This window comes from Eurytemora carolleeae, unplaced genomic scaffold (genome assembly GCF_000591075.1).
Source record: "Eurytemora carolleeae unplaced genomic scaffold, Eaff_2.0 scaffold1955, whole genome shotgun sequence".
In the NCBI taxonomy this organism is placed as follows: Eukaryota; Metazoa; Arthropoda; class Copepoda; order Calanoida; family Temoridae; genus Eurytemora; species Eurytemora carolleeae.
In genome coordinates, this window is record NW_019397842.1 from 1 (window position 1) to 17,551 (window position 17,551).

At 33.1% G+C, this 17,551-nt stretch overlaps 2 protein-coding genes across 4 annotated transcripts in view; both read left to right on the forward strand.

The window, feature by feature from the left end:
• The first annotated feature begins 65 nt into the window (after positions 1 to 65).
• On the forward strand, positions 66 to 8,680 carry LOC111716083 (chaperone protein DnaJ). 2 transcript variants are annotated; one of them, XM_023491496.1, is made up of 13 exons: positions 66 to 668; positions 1,198 to 1,245; positions 2,668 to 2,726; positions 3,133 to 3,191; positions 3,499 to 3,544; positions 4,167 to 4,345; positions 4,449 to 4,496; positions 4,641 to 4,687; positions 4,931 to 5,112; positions 5,319 to 5,359; positions 6,624 to 6,682; positions 6,968 to 7,017; positions 8,013 to 8,680. In XM_023491496.1, the coding sequence occupies exons 1-12, from the start codon at positions 632 to 634 to the stop codon at positions 6,988 to 6,990; spliced, it is 828 nt and encodes a 275-aa protein (XP_023347264.1). In that variant the 5' UTR covers positions 66 to 631; the 3' UTR covers positions 6,991 to 7,017; positions 8,013 to 8,680. The 2 variants fall into 2 exon arrangements, with proteins under 2 accessions (XP_023347264.1, XP_023347263.1); XM_023491495.1 differs by having other exon boundaries at positions 6,979 to 7,017.
• LOC111716082 (RING finger and transmembrane domain-containing protein 2) overlaps positions 8,680 to 17,551 on the forward strand; it is a 13,653-nt gene continuing 4,781 nt past the window's right edge. The window contains exons 1-14 of one of the 2 annotated variants that reach the window (XM_023491492.1): positions 8,680 to 8,819; positions 9,076 to 9,182; positions 10,003 to 10,060; positions 10,504 to 10,563; positions 11,648 to 11,715; positions 12,023 to 12,075; positions 12,303 to 12,353; positions 12,852 to 12,922; positions 13,489 to 13,544; positions 13,875 to 13,939; positions 14,695 to 14,807; positions 15,739 to 15,830; positions 16,459 to 16,517; positions 16,943 to 17,005. In XM_023491492.1, the coding sequence (XP_023347260.1) occupies positions 8,692 to 8,819; positions 9,076 to 9,182; positions 10,003 to 10,060; positions 10,504 to 10,563; positions 11,648 to 11,715; positions 12,023 to 12,075; positions 12,303 to 12,353; positions 12,852 to 12,922; positions 13,489 to 13,544; positions 13,875 to 13,939; positions 14,695 to 14,807; positions 15,739 to 15,830; positions 16,459 to 16,517; positions 16,943 to 17,005 (1,044 nt within the window). In that variant the 5' untranslated portion in view covers positions 8,680 to 8,691. The remainder of the gene's footprint in view (positions 8,820 to 9,075; positions 9,183 to 10,002; positions 10,061 to 10,503; positions 10,564 to 11,647; positions 11,716 to 12,022; positions 12,076 to 12,302; positions 12,354 to 12,851; positions 12,923 to 13,488; positions 13,545 to 13,874; positions 13,940 to 14,694; positions 14,808 to 15,738; positions 15,831 to 16,458; positions 16,518 to 16,942; positions 17,006 to 17,551) is intronic. The other variant, XM_023491494.1, reaches the window with a different exon arrangement.

Here is a 17,551-nt window from a genome sequence, read left to right on the forward strand (position 1 = left end):
ATGCTGATGCTGATGCTGATGCTGATGCTGATGCTGATGTTGATGTTGATGTTGATGATGTTGATGTTGATGTTGATGTTGATGTTGATGATGTTGATGTTAAGGCGCTACAGTACATGTTGGAGACAGATGACCAGTTTACTATATCTCTTCATCAAGCGTATATATGTTCCCTGCAAAACAAGTTCAGGGTTATTCACGAGAATTAAACATTCATTTATCATTTCATTTTACAATCTCAGCTTTGTCTCATTTCACAAATCAGTTTTAAGTGTTTTTATTTACCATAAAAAGATATGAAATCCGCGAAACTTGAGTTTTATTTTCCCGCATTTGGATTCTGCCTGTGATCAACAAAATAACCACTGGACTGTGATTTTTACAGTCAAACTAAATTATCTAAATGTGATTATTTAAAACAAGCGTTTTTTTCTGACGTAATTCTATAAATTATTTAAATAGACTTCAAACATTTTAGTATTTTTTCTAAATTCCCCATATATTGTTCACTTTCCATTTATGTATTAGAAACTTTGCTAATACTATATGTTAGCTGTGTACCTGTAAAGTTTGAACCGAGTTTTAAACAAATTAAGAATTTAATTTAATTTTCCAGATTAAAGATGAGATAATGTTTCGGCTTGGTTGGGGGGCCAGGCCAAGTATAGGTAGGAATTTATTGTCAAGTATACTTGTTACACCCTTGCCCAGATGTTTGAAGTCGGAGACAATAAGATTGGGCTCAACCTTTTGTAATAAATAAACCTTAACTGAAATATTTGGAGTTAAAATTACAAATGTTGAACTTGATTTTAAATCATTAAGAACTCGTTAAACGCTAAATCTGTTCAGTTAAAACTTTCCTGCTCTGCAGTTATTTAAACGAGATCAATGCAAACTGATAAAGTATCACTAATAGTTCTTCAGCGACTCTTGAAACCTCTAATAAGGATCCAAAAATAAATTCCATATTTGTATCTCATAGATCTCAAATGAATCCTAAACATTTTCTCTGCAATACTGTATTCTCAGCTCAACTACGATGTCTAGCCAGACACTCCCTTTAAGGCTTCTTGTCGCCCAAGGAAAAAAAGATTATGAATTCAAAATAAAACATTTTTAAATGATCGGTTATTCCAAACAATTACATTAGGCCGGAATATTTTTGAAAATTGTAGATTAATTATTTAAATTTAGGTCGACAAAAGTACAGCACTGGGACTAAAAACCCTTACGATGTCTTAGGAATATATCCAGCTATTTATAATTCAGAGAAACCACAAAATAATGTTTTCTTTTTTGTCAAAGACATTTTTTTGGGGGGGAAATAAAAAGTTTTCAAGGATTAAATATTAATAATTGGGGGAAATCTACCAAGATGACGTCACAGATTATACTCAAGCTTCAAAAAAAAACATTCATGTTACTTCAGCGAAAATGTAAGTTTACAACTCCGGCCAATTATAAGTATTATTCTAATTTCAAAACTTCTAAATATTTTATATACAGGGTGTCCCATTAAACATGGGAATTAAATGACGACTTTTATTTAATCCAATCGGTGTTATTTCGAAAACACAGTTGTGTAGTATCACAGTTAAAACATTGAACACCCAAAAGTACGAGTTTCGGTGTGCACTTTTCAGTTTTTAGTTTATCTCTCTATAACTTTCAGCGTCGGAACAATAGAAGTGCATAACTATTTAACCAATGTATTGTTTATACGCCACCCCGTACACAGAATAATCAAGTCTAGTACATAGTTTTAGAATTTATTTCTTGATCATCTAGCTGTGAAGCTGAAATATAACAATTAATTAGTATTATATATTTATAAAAATCACCCTGCATAGAAAGTTCTTGACAGGATCACACTGATTCACAAATCTTCTCACAGGCTGTAGTTTATCCTAGAATAATAGTTTAGATTTTACATTCGGGATTTCTAAATCGTGGTCTACCATTTCTCATCTTCAAAATTGACGGAAATATTTGGAAATGTGTTCAGATTCCAGTTTAATAAAATTCAACAAAACTGTTCAAATGTTTAATATGTCTGTCAATTTTAGAGATATATACAAAGAAGGTAGACCACATTTTCGAAAGCTCATTAGACCTTCAACCTTTTTTAATGCATTTTATGTAATTTATAAATTATCGGAAATCAAAGACGACATGAAAGTCGTCTCTCAACTTCCATGTTTATTTGGACACCCTGTAGTAAAATAAATTTTTGAAAGGTGAAAACTTAAATATTACTTCCTTGTATGTTTTGATCCAAATAATTGCATCAACAGATTAAATATCATTCACTTTAAGGCACATAAACATAGTTTAACGATATTGAAACGTTTTTCGAGGATAATTTGTAACAAGTAAGAAATATATTGTTGTCATTTCAAAGTAAATTAAAAATGATACTAAGAAAGCATGGAAAGCCGGAGCTCTGAGGAACTCTCCGCCTTTCATTCGCCTTGTATGAGTTCAGAGCTCCGGGTTCGTGTGAAGACTGAAGGGGTTACATCAATGGAGCTATCCAATATGAGTTTAGCTCCGGGTTCGTTGAGAACTGATGGGGTTGCATCAATAGAACTATCCCTATTCCGAGCTATTTAGCTCACACCGGTCTGTTGTCAGAAAGATTTAAATAGTTGGATATTTTATAAGGATTGCACAGAAGCGCGAAGAAGAAGGAGATAAAAGATGCATATATTAGACTATCAAAGGTAGCAGGATAATATGCAAAAACGGATTTTCAAGATGAATTATTAGAGTAGAGAAAAGTGGAATAGTTAGAGTAGTNCTTAATGTTCGTTTTCTACGGAACTAAGGTTGATTTATTAATTGACAAATATTTATTTTAATTTTTTTATTTTACCTTCTTTAAGAAACTCCTCATTCACCCCTTTACGGGTAGATACTGGATATAGGAGTGTTAAAGGAAAGGTATTAAAAAGGAAAAACGTTCTGATAGGTTGGGAGAAAAACCATTATCCATACATACATATATATATATGATTAATTGTTCAATATGAAAATTATGAAACAGTTTTACTACTATACAGTTGCAATATGTTATTTTATTTAGATTTGATGGATTTTTCTTAATTTAGTATCAATATTTTATTTTAGATTTATCACCCGGACAAAAATGTAAATGTTTGCTCAACATCCGAATATCAGGATATTAGGTAATTAAACAATCACTGCTATGGATCCGGTTCTGCAATATTTTTCTCCTCCAGATTCTTCACATTTTATTTGAATCCGGGTCTACAATAGTCTGGATCCGGATCTGCAATAATATTGCTTCCTTTGGATCCGGATCAATATTGCTTTCGCTCCTTTTGGAGCCGAATTCGTAGTTTAATCGTAAAAGTATGACAAAATATTGACGCTCGCAAAATGATATTAGGAAAAATGTCTCAGTGCCTACGAGGAGAAAAATCTAGTTTTTGTCAATACAGTGGAAATTTGATTTATAAGATATTGATTTAGGACTGCATATGATACTTTAATAGCTCTGCCGGACACTCAGAACCAGGTATACTAGCAAATTTTGCATTTTTTGTTTGTTTCTCATTCTTATTTTTTACTCTCAACTTTTTATGCCTCCTTCCTCATTGAAAGTGATTATTTTTCCTGTCTCAAAGAGATCAGATTTTTAGATTTTATTTTTCAATAAAAGGTTTCTAATGTATGTTGTTTATTTAAAAATAATATGTTGAGATTTAAACAGAATCGATATGTTTATTAATTCTATTTACAATTTCATTCCTACATTTTTTGGGTGTATCAGCTAAACTTAATGCCATTTCATTAATTTGAAATTTAATAATAGCGGGTTTCCCGGAACCCAGTTTCTTTGTAAGGGAATTGTGTCTTTTTCACAAACTCTGATTTTCCAATCCCTATACTTTGCAACCAAATATGATATGACCTGAGATATGTCAAGCTATGAATCTGTTAGATCAAATCAACTTAAGCATGAAATATCAAAGGTTTACTATATCAGTTTGTGGGAAAGGCTTGATTCCTTTCTTGAATCCTATAGATGTTATCCGTTTATGTCCAGCATACACTAGCGCTGGTTGAAAACAAAACCATTCTACCAACTAATTCAGAAACAATAAAAAAAAATTTTTTTTCTAATTTGAAGTATAAAGGAAGGGAAAGAAAATGAACCTGGTACCGGAAGAGGTCCTCCTGGAACCGGAAGTGGTCCTCGAAGAACAGGAAATGGTCCTCGTGGAACCGGATATGGAGGATATTCTGGATATTACACAGATCCGCTCAACGATTTTAACAGAAATGACGAGTTTTGGAGTAGACGAGAAAAAGCCAGTTGAGTAACCAGACAAATATTTCTGTTAATCCGGAGCATCAATTAAATGTCATTAAAAATCTGTTCACTTTAGTTTTATAATTTATACTTTCAATACTTATAGGACAGTGGACGATTGGGTGAAAAATGTTGAACGAAATGCTCGAATTAGGAATGACAATAATGAAATATCTCAAATTTATGAAGGAGTAACCTCGATAAAACATCTTTAAAAAAGATATTGACAAAGGCTGGCATATAAACTCCGACATTTTAACTTTGGGAGAATTGAAATACATTATTGTGTAATCTACAGGAAAAAGATGAGCAACAGAAATAAATCTCAAAACAATGATCACAGAGGAATTCAAACACATAACACCGTACGTCTTTACAACGTATTTTTTTTGGAAATATTTATTGAAAAATTCCTTTAAAAATGAACAATTCCGAGTCAATGAAACGACTGTTTCTCCCACATTTTTGATCCAATAAAGGTTTCAAGGGTACTGTTGTAAATCAGACATTGTCATCTTTGCATGGAGGGTCTCGTAACGTTCGTTTTCCTGCTGATAAAAATCCTAAGTGTTTGTATAATTTGTCCAGATTCCTTCAGCGGTTACTATGAAAAGAGAGGAAGAGCTGATGGACCTGAGGGACCTGATTATGGACCTGAAGGAAGATTCTCAGGTCCTCAGTCGCACAAAGATATGTTTTATGGACCTTTAGCTCGAAAACATGATCAGAAATTCATTCAGATGGTAGACAGAGCTTTCGAATTATACAGAGTAAGTCTAAATCTAATTTTTAGCTTCACTTCTTTGTATTTTTTGGGCTTTACACTGAACAATTAAATGGAAAATCCTTTATTTGTCTGTTTTGATGACTTATCAAGTTGATCCATTGATTAAAGTTTTTGAAAATCAGTGAATGAAATGAATGGTTCCTCTTGTGGGTCTTGAAAATCAAAATATTTTGTATTCATTCTTTCTAGACGCGTTTGATGCTTGGTGGACGGAAAAATCTAAGCGAAAGGTTATGAGAAATTTTTAATATTAAATTTTTTAAAAAAATTTTGAAAGAAATTACACAGTATACACATTTTCTTTTTCGTGGGAATCGAAAATATTATGATACAAGAATTGAGTCTTTGCCACAAACTCTGATTTTTTTAATTCCTCTATCTTTGTTTTTAACTTTAATAATTTATTTTATTAAATTTTACAATACTTTTAAATATTTATATGATATCAGATGAAAATATTTTGAGATTTCTATATTATACTTGTTCTTCATTTTCTTCTTGATGTACATCTTTAAATCATATTTTGGTTAATTTTGAAAATTAAAAGGAAAAAATTTTTGTTGAATTTCCTTGTAGTTCGCCACTTAACAAGAAAGAACTATTTTTAAAAGATCTTGCTTTTTTTCTGAACCCTGTATTTAATTGAACTAGCCGCTGATCTTGTTTTCTTTTCTTGGAACTCTACATTGAATTCTTGACTCTTGAGTTGCATCTGACTAAGTAAAAACACAATTTCCTAATATTTTCTAAGGCGCGGGAGGGGGGAGAGCAATTGTCTCACCCCTCTCCCCGGCAAGGGGGGCGAACATCTTCCAAGCCCCCATCTCTAATATCAAGAGATTTCCTATTCAATTTTATTTCTTGCTTCTTGTTTCTACACTTTGAGGCCTCTCCAAAATAGTTCTTTTGACATCGAGTTAAGGAGCAGGTAGGAGAAAGATAAGGATGTTTGTTGGAGGAAGGGTATAGAGGATTGCTCCCAGTGTTCCTTCTATTATACTCTTTTCGATTTAAGGGGCATAAGAAAACTAATAACTGCACCCCCTTATGCAAAATGGGGAGTTATAAGCCCAAAAGTCCCACGGAGAGGAATCTTCCACAGCAGTCCGGTCCTCACTGCTGGTTGAGTAAAAAACTGGTATCATTGTGCATGGCTTATATACCTATTTGGGATTTACACCAGGTTGAAGATGAAGTCTTGTTTGTACAAAATGCGCAACTAAACACAGCACTCCACCAAACTTTAAAGCCTGGGACTGCTATATGAGAGTTCCGTTCTCTTCTGAAGGTGGTAGGCAGCTCCTATATCTTTGTAATTAAATGTTAACCAATGTTGTATCCCTTAGATATTCCAAACTATGAATTCTGTTAGTTAAAATAATCAAGTTTGAATATCAAAAGTTGACACTATTGGGCTGCAAAGATATGGGGATTAGAAAATTTGAATTTGTGGCAAAGACTTGATTCCTTAGTTTACCTTCACACCTTTTTTAGATTGTTTGACTTGCATGCCTATTGCTATTTCTTGTTTCTTCGTTGGTTCCTGAGAATAGGTAAGACACCCACATTTTGGTATTATTTTCTGCTTGTTTGTGTGTTCAATCATAACTCAGGAACCCCTTGATCAAGCTGCTTCAAATGTTGTATTGGGCAACTCCGAAGCTTGGTTTCAACATTCAAAGTTGAGGGAGTTCATTAATTTGATTGATTGACTGATTGATTGATGGATTGATTTTTTTTGAAAAATTCTGTGTTCTCTAGCTAGTATTTTTTTGGCTTTAGTTTTCATCCATTCACAAAAAAATCTACGAAAATTTATCTTTTATTAACTAATTAATGAACCATTCAGGGGCTCAGTTAATGATGTTAGTGTTTATTCTGCTGTTTTGTAAGTATTAAATAAATGATTTAATCAATATTAATATATTTTTGTCTAACTGGAGTTTTTCTATACTGGCACACTTAGGTTATTTTTCTTATTTCTTATGTTTTGGATGCATGGAACCTGATGTGCAGTTTGAACCACCTTTATTCCTTTTCCCTTAACCTTGCGCATAGTTGTCTTATGAAGATTGTAGGGATTTAAGCCATTCTCTATGTTGAGTTCTCTCAGAAACTCATTGAACTTCTTATCTTGTCCCAAAGAAAGTCTTGAGCTGAAACAAGGGAACCACACTTTGTGTTGAGGATGCTTCTTACTTCTATGATATCCTTAGCAGTCACCATCCTATATCTGAAACATGTTATTTATATTATGCCTGATCATAGGATTTATTTACAATCACACATTGGACTAGGAATTTCACCTCTCATTTATTTATATTTAAAATAATGAACAAGAAATTATGAAATTTTTTACAGTTAGAACCAGAAAACGCTGGAATGAACGTCCTGTTTATTTTAATCAAGAAATGATTTTTAGGATTTAAAATTACAATTATTGGATGTATTTACTATCTTTGTATCTCTTAAACTGTCCTTGGACACTTTTTTTTAATTAAGTCGCAAAATACAATTTTATTCTTAGCAATATTTCTTATTTAATGTTCATAAAGGGATTGTAAGTGATGCTTCAAGGGACCCAACATGTTAAGATGGTAATGTCCGATTCACAACGGTACCCTTAAACGCTTTATCTAAAGTTATACATCAATGTTTATAACTTTGCAATAATTTATTACAAAAGTGCGTTTTTATCACAGGGAAACATGGGGATTATCAGAATTGAACCTAGAAAAAACGACTATTTTCCATATTATTGATCAGTTAAAGGTTTCAAGGTTAACGGTGTGAATAGGGCATTTCCATCTTTACTTGAAATTGCCCTTAGTCCTTCTAAGATCTGATAATAAATTGTTTGTTTTGATTTCTTATTTATTTCAGACTTAGACTGTAACGAGTTCGATGTTGTTGATGAGAAGAAGAAATGAAGAAATGAAGAAATAAATTAAAATCTAATCAAAAAATATATTTTGTCAAACCTGTAGTCATTTAGAAGAAAATCATTTAAATGCCTAAACAATATAATGTACAAATATTTAAAGGATAGTATTTAATAAATGGGCTGAATGATCACACGTTCATAACATCATTCTGACTCGAAGTGCCAGAGATATATTTATTCCTCTTATTCTAACCCCATTTTTTTTCATAGAGGTATTTTGGACTTCAATTAAAAACTAGTTGTTTTAATGGTTATAATTTTTTTTGTAATTTCATGCGACTCCGTCTGAAATTGGCAATTGGGCGTTTCTGATTTACAATGGTACTCCTTAAATCTTAATCTAATGATTGATTTGGAAGATATTGTCGTTTTCCTAGCTTGATAAATGTTTTATCAAAACAATTTCATGCATTTTTCTCAGACAAGGATTTTTAGGGTACCATTGTGCATCTTACCTGCCATCCAAAGTACCTGCCAAATCAAAAATAGAATAAATTCTAATGGATTCAACTCAATAACAATAAGATTCACATTGTGCTAGAGTTTTGAGGGTTATTTAGGAATAATATAAAACTGATCAAATCATCTATTTATTTAATTTTTCAGAGGTAATTAACAATGTCTAGTAGTGGGCAGGGGGCAGCAGGCGGGGAGGAAAGCGCAGTGGTTAGACCCGAAGGTCAACCAATTCAGCGGCACGGTCTCACCACGCGCAGAATCCGGGAAGATTTGCAAAATGTCGTCAGGTCAGCCATTTTCAATTTTATAAATTTTTCTTTTTGCAGTTCTATCTTACTTTAATAGTTGTTGCGATTTCTATGTTACACAGAAAAAATTTTGTAAAATGTCAGAAATAAACACTTAAAAGCAAACGATCACATCTTTCACATTAATTACCAAATAAATGTTTAAAGATGTGAATCGGCCCTCTGCTCCTCTTTAAATGGGAGTTCACTTGAAATTATGTCAAACTGATCCCTTTAAAATACTTATTTGTTTTAGGAGCAGTTTGACCCCTATAATGGAAGTTCAAGTTCCGTCCTCGCTAGCCCAGCATATCTCTAGTGTTTTACCTGTTCGGGTTCAACCAGGACCATCCTGGGCACCAGGGACCTTAACGCCAGATGCAACTATTCATTTTTTTCAAAACAAATTTTTTTTCACATTTTCAAAAATATGGCATTCCAAGCGGTCAACTCCAAAACATCCAAGAGTAAATGCAAATAATGGATAAAAATATATGCAATCCTTGTAAAGTATGAATTATTTGATGCACCTTACTCCAGGGGTGTAAGTTTAATTAACCCCCTCATCTGTAAAGTAATGTTATTTCACAATAACATCAATATAAATAAAGAAAAATAATTTGAATGAAAAGATTAGATATTTTTGTGGAAAGTATTTAATAGACGGAAAAGTCTTAGCTCTCTTTTTTCTCTTTTTCCTCCCTTTACGTAGGTTCTTTTAACTATTTCTTAAACGTTGGGATTATTTTTCAATTTCTGGTTTCAATGTTGTCAGTGTCACCTGATGTTAATTATTTATCAAATAGGCCTTTTTCACTCTTAAGTGTTGATTTTAATAATAAGCTGTTAAATATTGTTCAGCAAAAATTAAGCTGGTTGGAAATTAGAACTTTATTGTTGTAAATCTAGAAATCAGGCATCGAACTCCATTCTCCATCCTCTGTAGACATCTTCACTTGTTGATTTTACCCTGCAGGGATAGCCTTAATTGAGGGATCAGCATTTATCCTCAAATTTGAAAGTTCCAACATTGAAAATTGAGATCAAACCTTCAAGATTTAGGATACTTTAGAACTTAATACAAGAGTTCTATTCTACTAATTTTGGATTTAGATTGTCTATGATCGGTTGTGATATTTATTACTCAGTTTTGTTCTAGTTTCCAGCGTTAATGTCTCCGTAGGACGGCCCGAGGCTGCTTCATGGGTGGGTCAACCCCTCTGGAACCCACAACAAACCAGGCACAAAACAAGTTTCTCAAACCCAAAAAAATTCGTTTTGTTTTTCTAAACATTTTTTTTTTATTTTTCGCCCTTTTAAAAACATTTTTGGTTCTTATTACTGAAAATGTTGGATATTAAATTTTTCAAGGGAAATATCCCCTTTTGACTTTTATTTGGTGTAATTACAATGAGCTTTCATTGTATAACTAGCTAACATGCCCGACGTTGCCCGTGTATTTTAGAAATACTTGAAGAAAAAAATCGAATTTTGAAGAAGAAAAAATAGAATTTTGTAGAGAAAAAATAGTTGTATTAACCTGTGTGGACTTAAGAAGGATTCGCTCGAAAAAATTCAGCTAATTTGGTTAAGCCGTTTGGCCAGCTATAGCTAAGCTTAAGTATAAATATTACCAATAGTAAAAAAGTTATATTCTAAACTTTCTGACCTTGTGACCTTGTAGTAGTCCTAGCTCAGCTATCAGCTTCTCTCCGTCCACAACTCCATCATCTCCTCTTCAAAAGTACGTTTAGTTGTTTAAAGAATTTACCCCTTGTTGACTTGGGGAGTAGACATAAACTGTAAAGTTTTCCCTTTGCCCTTAAGTTCATATATTTTCCTAATTCAGCGGGGAAAAAAACTTTAAAGAATATATCCAAGCTAACAGTTCCTCCCTCCTGGATATATTGTTAAACCATCTTTCTTGATTAATATCCAATATTCTAGTTTACAACCTGGATACAGCCCTTTCCCCCTGGATATATTGTTAAACCATCTTTCTTGATTAATATCCAATATTCTAGTTTACAACCTTGATACAGCCCCTCCCCCCTGGATATATTGTTAAACCATCTCCCTTGAGTAGTATCCAATATCCTAGTTAACAACCTGGATACAGTCCCCCCCCCCTGGATATATTGTTAAACCATTTTTCTTGAGTAATATCCAATATTCTAGTTTACAACCTGAATACAGTCCCTCCCCTTGGATATATTGTTAAACCATATTTCTTGAGTAATCTATATATAAATTTGGCTTGTCTGTCTGTCTGTTTGTTTGTCTGTTTATATCCAATAAACGTCAAAACGGCTGAACCGATCGGGCCCAAATTTTTTGTGGGACATCTAGGGACCCCAGGGAAGGTTTATGAATGATCAAAATTTCAAATATTTGTCTCCATCAAAATTCGATCGTCATTAAATTTTTAAAGATTTTGAAAATCCGCGAAATTTTTTGTGAAAATCCGCGAATTATTTTTGTTTTGTTTTACGATGTACACAAAGAGAACATGTTTACAACTAAGTTAGAAGATGGGCGCGAAGCGCCCTCTAAGGCTAGAAAGAAGGGCGCGAAGCGCCTTGAATTTCTAGTATCCAATATTCTAGTTTACAACCTGGATACAGTCCCCCCTGGATATATTGTTGAACAATCTTTCTTGAGTAATATCCAATATTCTAGTTTACAACCTGGATACAGTCCCCCCCTGGATATATTGTTGAACCATCTTCCTTGAGTTTTTCCTATATCCTTGTTTACAACCTGGATATTGGATACAGTTCCTCTCACGTATATATTGTTAAACAATCTTTCAATATCCAATATCCTAGTTTACAACCTGGATACAGTTCCACCCCTGGATACAATGTTCAGCAACCTGGCTGGAACACGAACACAGGCAACTCAATCGGATTATTACAAAATATATAATTGTATAATTAATATTTATAATTATGTATAAAATACTTATTGGACTGATTAATTTGTTTTTCAATTATCATTTAATAATAAACATTCTATTTCATCTCAATATTTTGTTATTTTTAAACAAATTTTTATCTTTATTCTAAATGCATAAAGCTTAGAATTGAAATTGAAATTGTATAAAATTGACGCACTCTATCACCAAGCAATGCCCTAAATATGAATTATTATCAAACTTTTTGGAAAAATTCTTAGAATTACGTTGATTGATAATTGATTAGACGAGAACTCTCATGTAATGGATATGGATGGGTTTCAGAATGCTACAGATCAGGTTACTTCACATATACTGCCATAAGACGGGAAAATGAACATACGGATTTTTATGATTTTCTTATACTGTAATGAACTTAATAATTTGTCAGAATGTAAATCAAATATTACTCCATCATGATTGCGTAGATTAAGAATACCTAGCTTTGTGAGTCATTGACAGCAAAGTTTGAAATATAAGTATTTTAAAATTTAGGAAACATTCCTTTTAAAGTTTATTTATTCCAGGAGGCGGAGGCAGAAACACATCATGAACATCCCCAACCCCCACCACAACAGGTTTGTCAATGTCATTGATAAAAAATCCGGGTACTTCAATTAAAAAAAGAACAACTGTAGGCGGTGTTGAACTCCCTGAATCATGATCCTCTAAAATATGCGGCCAAGCATATGAGGATTCAAATGAAAATACGTCAGTAATAGAAATAAGAAAAAATATTTTTGTTTTGATTTGATTTGATCCTGAATAAAAGTATTAATTTTTGATTACTAAGAATCGCCTAAACTGTTTTATACTAATCCGTTAACATTTGATAACTTACCAAGTATTAATAAAAATTGGACTGATGAGGTTTGGTTATGTCGGATTAATTATACCGTAGAGGTATTACACCACTGTCTGTGACTATGACATTTTAGCAATGGTCCCATGGGGAAGAATTAGATATGGTTATTACTGAGTTATAGATGGAATAGATTACTAGGGGAGGGGGGTACAATAAAAATAGTAAGGTTTATACAAACGTTTTTGTTGTAAATTAATGAAAGATTTTAAAGGAGGAATCAAGCTGGAGCCAAATTCTGAATTCTAATCCAGAACTGAGGACAGTGGCTAGTGCCTGTGAGAGGTAGATTTCTTGAACTAAGCTTTAAAAGGGACTGTTGTAGTTTAAAAACCCTACATTTATAAAGTGGCATGTCCGGTTCACAAGGGTATCCCTTTAACCTTCATCCAATCAATAATGTGGAAGATGCAATCGTTTTCCTGGCTTGAAAACTTTTTGATTCTGCAATCTGCATGCTTTTTTTCTATAGCAGAAATCCGTAGATAACTTTTCAATTGTAAATAATCAATTTTCATAGTTAAAAAAATGATTTTTGATCATACAAGGCTTTAAAGGTTCTGTTGTGAAGAGAGTCACTGAAAATTACATTCCTTTATGTTTGTTTTTATTGTTCGGAAAGAAGGGGTAGTTTTCAGCAGTGTTTAGGATCCTGATCCGTTGGATCCACAAGATTTTGACTTCCTGGATCCGGATCTAAGTGGCAAAATATCAACCAAAAACTGCAAAAAAAAAATCAAGTGCGGATCCAGGATCCGGATCCGCATCAAAATTAAATGTATCCTAAGCAAATGTATCCTAAATGTATCAGAGGGATGTTTACTTTTTAAGATTTAAGATTAATGTTTCAGATATATACCTTTCTGCTTTCTGGTCTTAATCAAATCCGTTTTCGATCATTGGACAGGTATTTATATTCAGGGGTTCCTCGGTATTTATTTTCATTAAAAATTATTCCCCTTCCCCCCATAGCTTAGAATGTTTGAATATTTGAAGGAAAAAAACATTAGGGTTTTATTCGTTGAAATGGGAAAATGATGTCAGATGTTTATGGGAAAATATATAGCTAATTGGGTTGAAAGTATTTCTTAGTAAGAGAATAAACCTTCCGTTAATGTCTATTTTTGAGACGTGACGTGACGAGATTTGATAGATATGAAAGATGAAATATGGTTTGGTCTGGTTTGGTTTGATTTGGTTTTGGGTTGGTTTGAGCTAATGAGCTTGTTGTATTAAGGTATTCTCGTCTGCCTGGGTTTAGTTCTAACCTTCCTTCACGCCAACTCTGTATTAAAACATCAGGTAATTATCAACTTAATATGCCCCAACTGTTGAGACCGGGTCGGTTTATGAGTGTCGACAAGCTTTTGCAATTGGTTTCACCTCTACATATAATTTCGTTCTCCAGCATATTTTAGTTCAAATTAAACTGATAAGTAAATTCCCAAGGATTATTGTTTGCGTATTTTTATTATACCTAATTGCGTAAAATGAAATGTAGAGTTTAATTGTCATTATTTTGAATAAAACTTTAGGGCAAGCAATCCTTAAAGGCAACTAATTGTATGTTTTTATTTTATGGCTTTTTAATTGACTTTTCAAGCCTACAATGATAAAATACATTTTTCTAATAGGGGTTTAATTTGATTTATATTACCAATTTTTTGATGGGCCGTTTTGAAGATAAGGGTTGCTTAGAATGCCGTTAGCAATCCCATTAATATTTATATTGACCGTTTAAAGATTAATGTGAATCATTTATAACACTACGTAAATAGGGGGTTGCCTATAATTTCGCTAAATATTTCATTGATATTTACAGATTAATGTGAATTATTATATGACAATCCATAAATGGGAGGTTGCATGAAATTTTGCTTTTAATCTCATTAATATTTTAAAATTAATGTGAACCATTTATGACACTCCATAAATGGGAGTTTGCATAAAATTTCGCTAAAAATTCTAAAACTATTTAAAGATTAATGTGAATTATACTGACACTAAATAAATGGAAGGTTGCATAAAATTTCGCTAAAAATTCCATTAATGTTTAGATTGGGCGGCAGGCCCGGCGAACCTTGGGTCCCTTGTTTGCGGTCACCTTAAACCTCTGCTTCTGTACATTCTTCATTTACTATGTTTTCTTCAACGATAAACTTTCTTTAAGGTGGGTCATTAGGTGTTAGATACTTTCCCAAAGGCATTTTTCCTGGTGAAAATTTACCAAGTGGCAGCTTCCCAAATGTGCAATTTTCCAAAAGTGCAATTTCCCAAGCGGCAACTTCCTAAAGGTTAGGTTAGGCCCTTTGAGGCACCGCAAGCTGCAATTGGGTCCGATTGCTGCGGCTAGGACAGACTTGGGAAGTTGCTGCTTCGGAATTGCACATTTGGGAAGTTGCCACGAGGGAAAATATCATTGGGAAGTTTCCACATGGGAAAAATCATTTGGGAAAGTACCTAGCATTACGTCAATAGTAGGTGGCAACTTTCAAATGAACGGAAATAAGATTAACTCAGTTCAGAGCTGGGAACTCTTGTATTGTGGATATCAAGATTCATGTTTGATATCGATCTTTTGTTAATCTTCAGATTATAGTAATCTTTATTTGATAACCGGAGTGTAATTTTACATTGAAAAGATGACTGAAATTAATTGTATCCAACCCAAAGTTCCCAGCTCTAATCAGTTAACAGGGATCTTGATTGTGAATATGCTGATATTTTTTTAAAATTTTAAATCTCATAAATTAAACTTCTAAATTCAAAAGTTAACTTTTTTGATAAATAGACTTGAGAAACACATTTATTGTTTTTGTTTCTTTCTTAAAATTAAAAAAAAAAAATTCTGGACAACAATCTTATCCACTTGTGCATCATTACAAATTCGATACATTGTTCTCACATCATTATGTTATCATAACGTCTCCTAAAGTTTTAGATTTAAAGGATACTATCACCTTCATTTTAAAGGGACTAAGCATAATTTCAAGTTGTTTTACAATGCAAAGATGGCAATGTCTGGTTTTCTCTGTAAGGAGGGTCACTAAAAATATTGCTTACAGTCCCTTTAAAACAAATTTGAATAATAAATTTTTCAGTGCATTCTTCATCCATCCTGGCGAAGTCTGTACATTCTACGATCTACTATGGGTGGTCGGTATCAACGACTTCTTTCTCAAATTCCTTGCAGGAAACAATATTTATAATCTTACTTTTTTCTCGCGCAGGGATGCATATTTTCATAACAAAAAATTTTTCCTCTTTTGAACATCATTGTTTTTTCTTAGAAAATAAAAAGTGTAGGAGTTCATTTGCTGAATTAGGAAAAATAAAGATTTTTAGGTAAAAAAAACATTGGGTTAAAAGCGTGAAAAAGGATTAAATACTTGCCTTATCATGTTAAATTTTTTCCTGGGTTTCCTAGCTTTTAATTGATATGCATAAAGCCATAGTTAGAACATTTTCACTTTTGGAGGACATTTAGGTCATTAGAGGTCATTAGAAGGCCAAACACTGGATTTGTTGCTGCTACTGTATTCCTGGGGTTCCCAGTTTTCGTTTGATATGCATAAAGCCATAGTTAAAACATTTTCATTTTTGGAGGTCATTTAGGTCATTAGAGGTACCCCCCCCCCCTACATCAAATGTGCCAACTCCACCATCCCCTTTTCTAATTTTTTACACTTTTCGGCTACGAATGGAAAGTCAAGGTCACACAAGAAATGGTTTAGCCGTGGCGATCCTTATCCTGAAACAGGCAAACCAATTTAAAGACGAACATAAAAATATCTAAAAAGAAAATGAATTGTTTGATTTAGTTCTCACCAAAATTATCATCACAGTTCTTCCTCCTACACTTGTTCCTTATCAAAAACGGGTAATTAAATTTAACTTTTATATTCATTTCGGAAGAAATAATATCAACAGGGGCGTATACAGGAAACTGTATAGCGCAGGGGGGCTCAGCGTCCGTGGCTGAAAATCCCATGGGAAACATAAATATTATTGACTATGATAGCCTTTCCCCTGTATACGCCTCTGATTTTCTTACAATATTTTTTTGTAGAGAAAGAATGGGACCATGGGGGGGGGAGGTTCAAAATGTTTTTAGTTCAGGGCCAATTTTTACCTTCAAATCTTAAAGCTTTAGAAATCAATCTGAATTCCTTACATTCAATCCTTTGAACCACGGATCTAAATTATTAAAAATTATGTTCTAAGAAATGAAAAACAAATTCGCCACTTTCATTTTGTTGATATTTTGCGGAACTGGAAAAATGTACATATTTGGTTTTTTTTCAGGGAAAATTTTATCTGTTTGTCGAAGTGACCTCCCAGCTTCACCGCCAGCTGGCACCCATTCAGGTATACGTGGGTCCCAGTAAAGGGACTGATATGTAATTTTAAGTGTACCTCTATTTTTCGAATGTACGATTAACTACAGCACCTTTCATACCTTTGTCTGATAATTAGTGAATATGATATACTCGTTTTTATGTAAGATTGATTTTTTTCAATGTCGTTTTTTTCTGCAAGATTATCCTGATGAATGGCGGTTTAATCAGCGGCCATTGAAGGAAATTGAAAGAATTGAGCTAGCAAAAAATTTACCATAAATTTCTAGTTTGCAAAAGGTTAACAGTTAACAATCCTGTTTTTTCTTGTAAAACAAGCTTGAAAATCTAGATTTGCCTTGGATTAAAGTTTTCCCAAAAAAAAGAGAAACAATAAATAATTTCTAATCGAAGATGGGCGCGAATATAAATATTAAGTTTAAAGTTATCTAAAGTAATTTTTAAGTCTGACCGTTAAATTCAAGGGCGTACACAGAAATAAATTATGGGGGGTCAAAATATGCGCGAAGCGCGAAAAAAAAATTCTTCTCCCTCTAGAAGCTCCTGGGGGGGGGGG

What these genes read in the sequence shown, in the direction of transcription:
- LOC111716083 (XM_023491495.1), top strand. Translation starts at nt 632, where the DNA reads ATGTTTCGGCTTGGTTGGGGGGCCAGGCCAAGTATAG. An exon ending in AAACCCTTACGATGTCTTAG is followed by an intron (nt 1,246 to 2,667) that starts GAATATATCCAG and finishes ATATTTTATAAG; the next exon opens with GATTGCACAGAAGCGCGAAG. An exon ending in AGTGTTTATTCTGCTGTTTT is followed by an intron (nt 7,018 to 8,012) that starts GTAAGTATTAAA and finishes TATTTATTTCAG; the next exon opens with ACTTAGACTGTAACGAGTTC.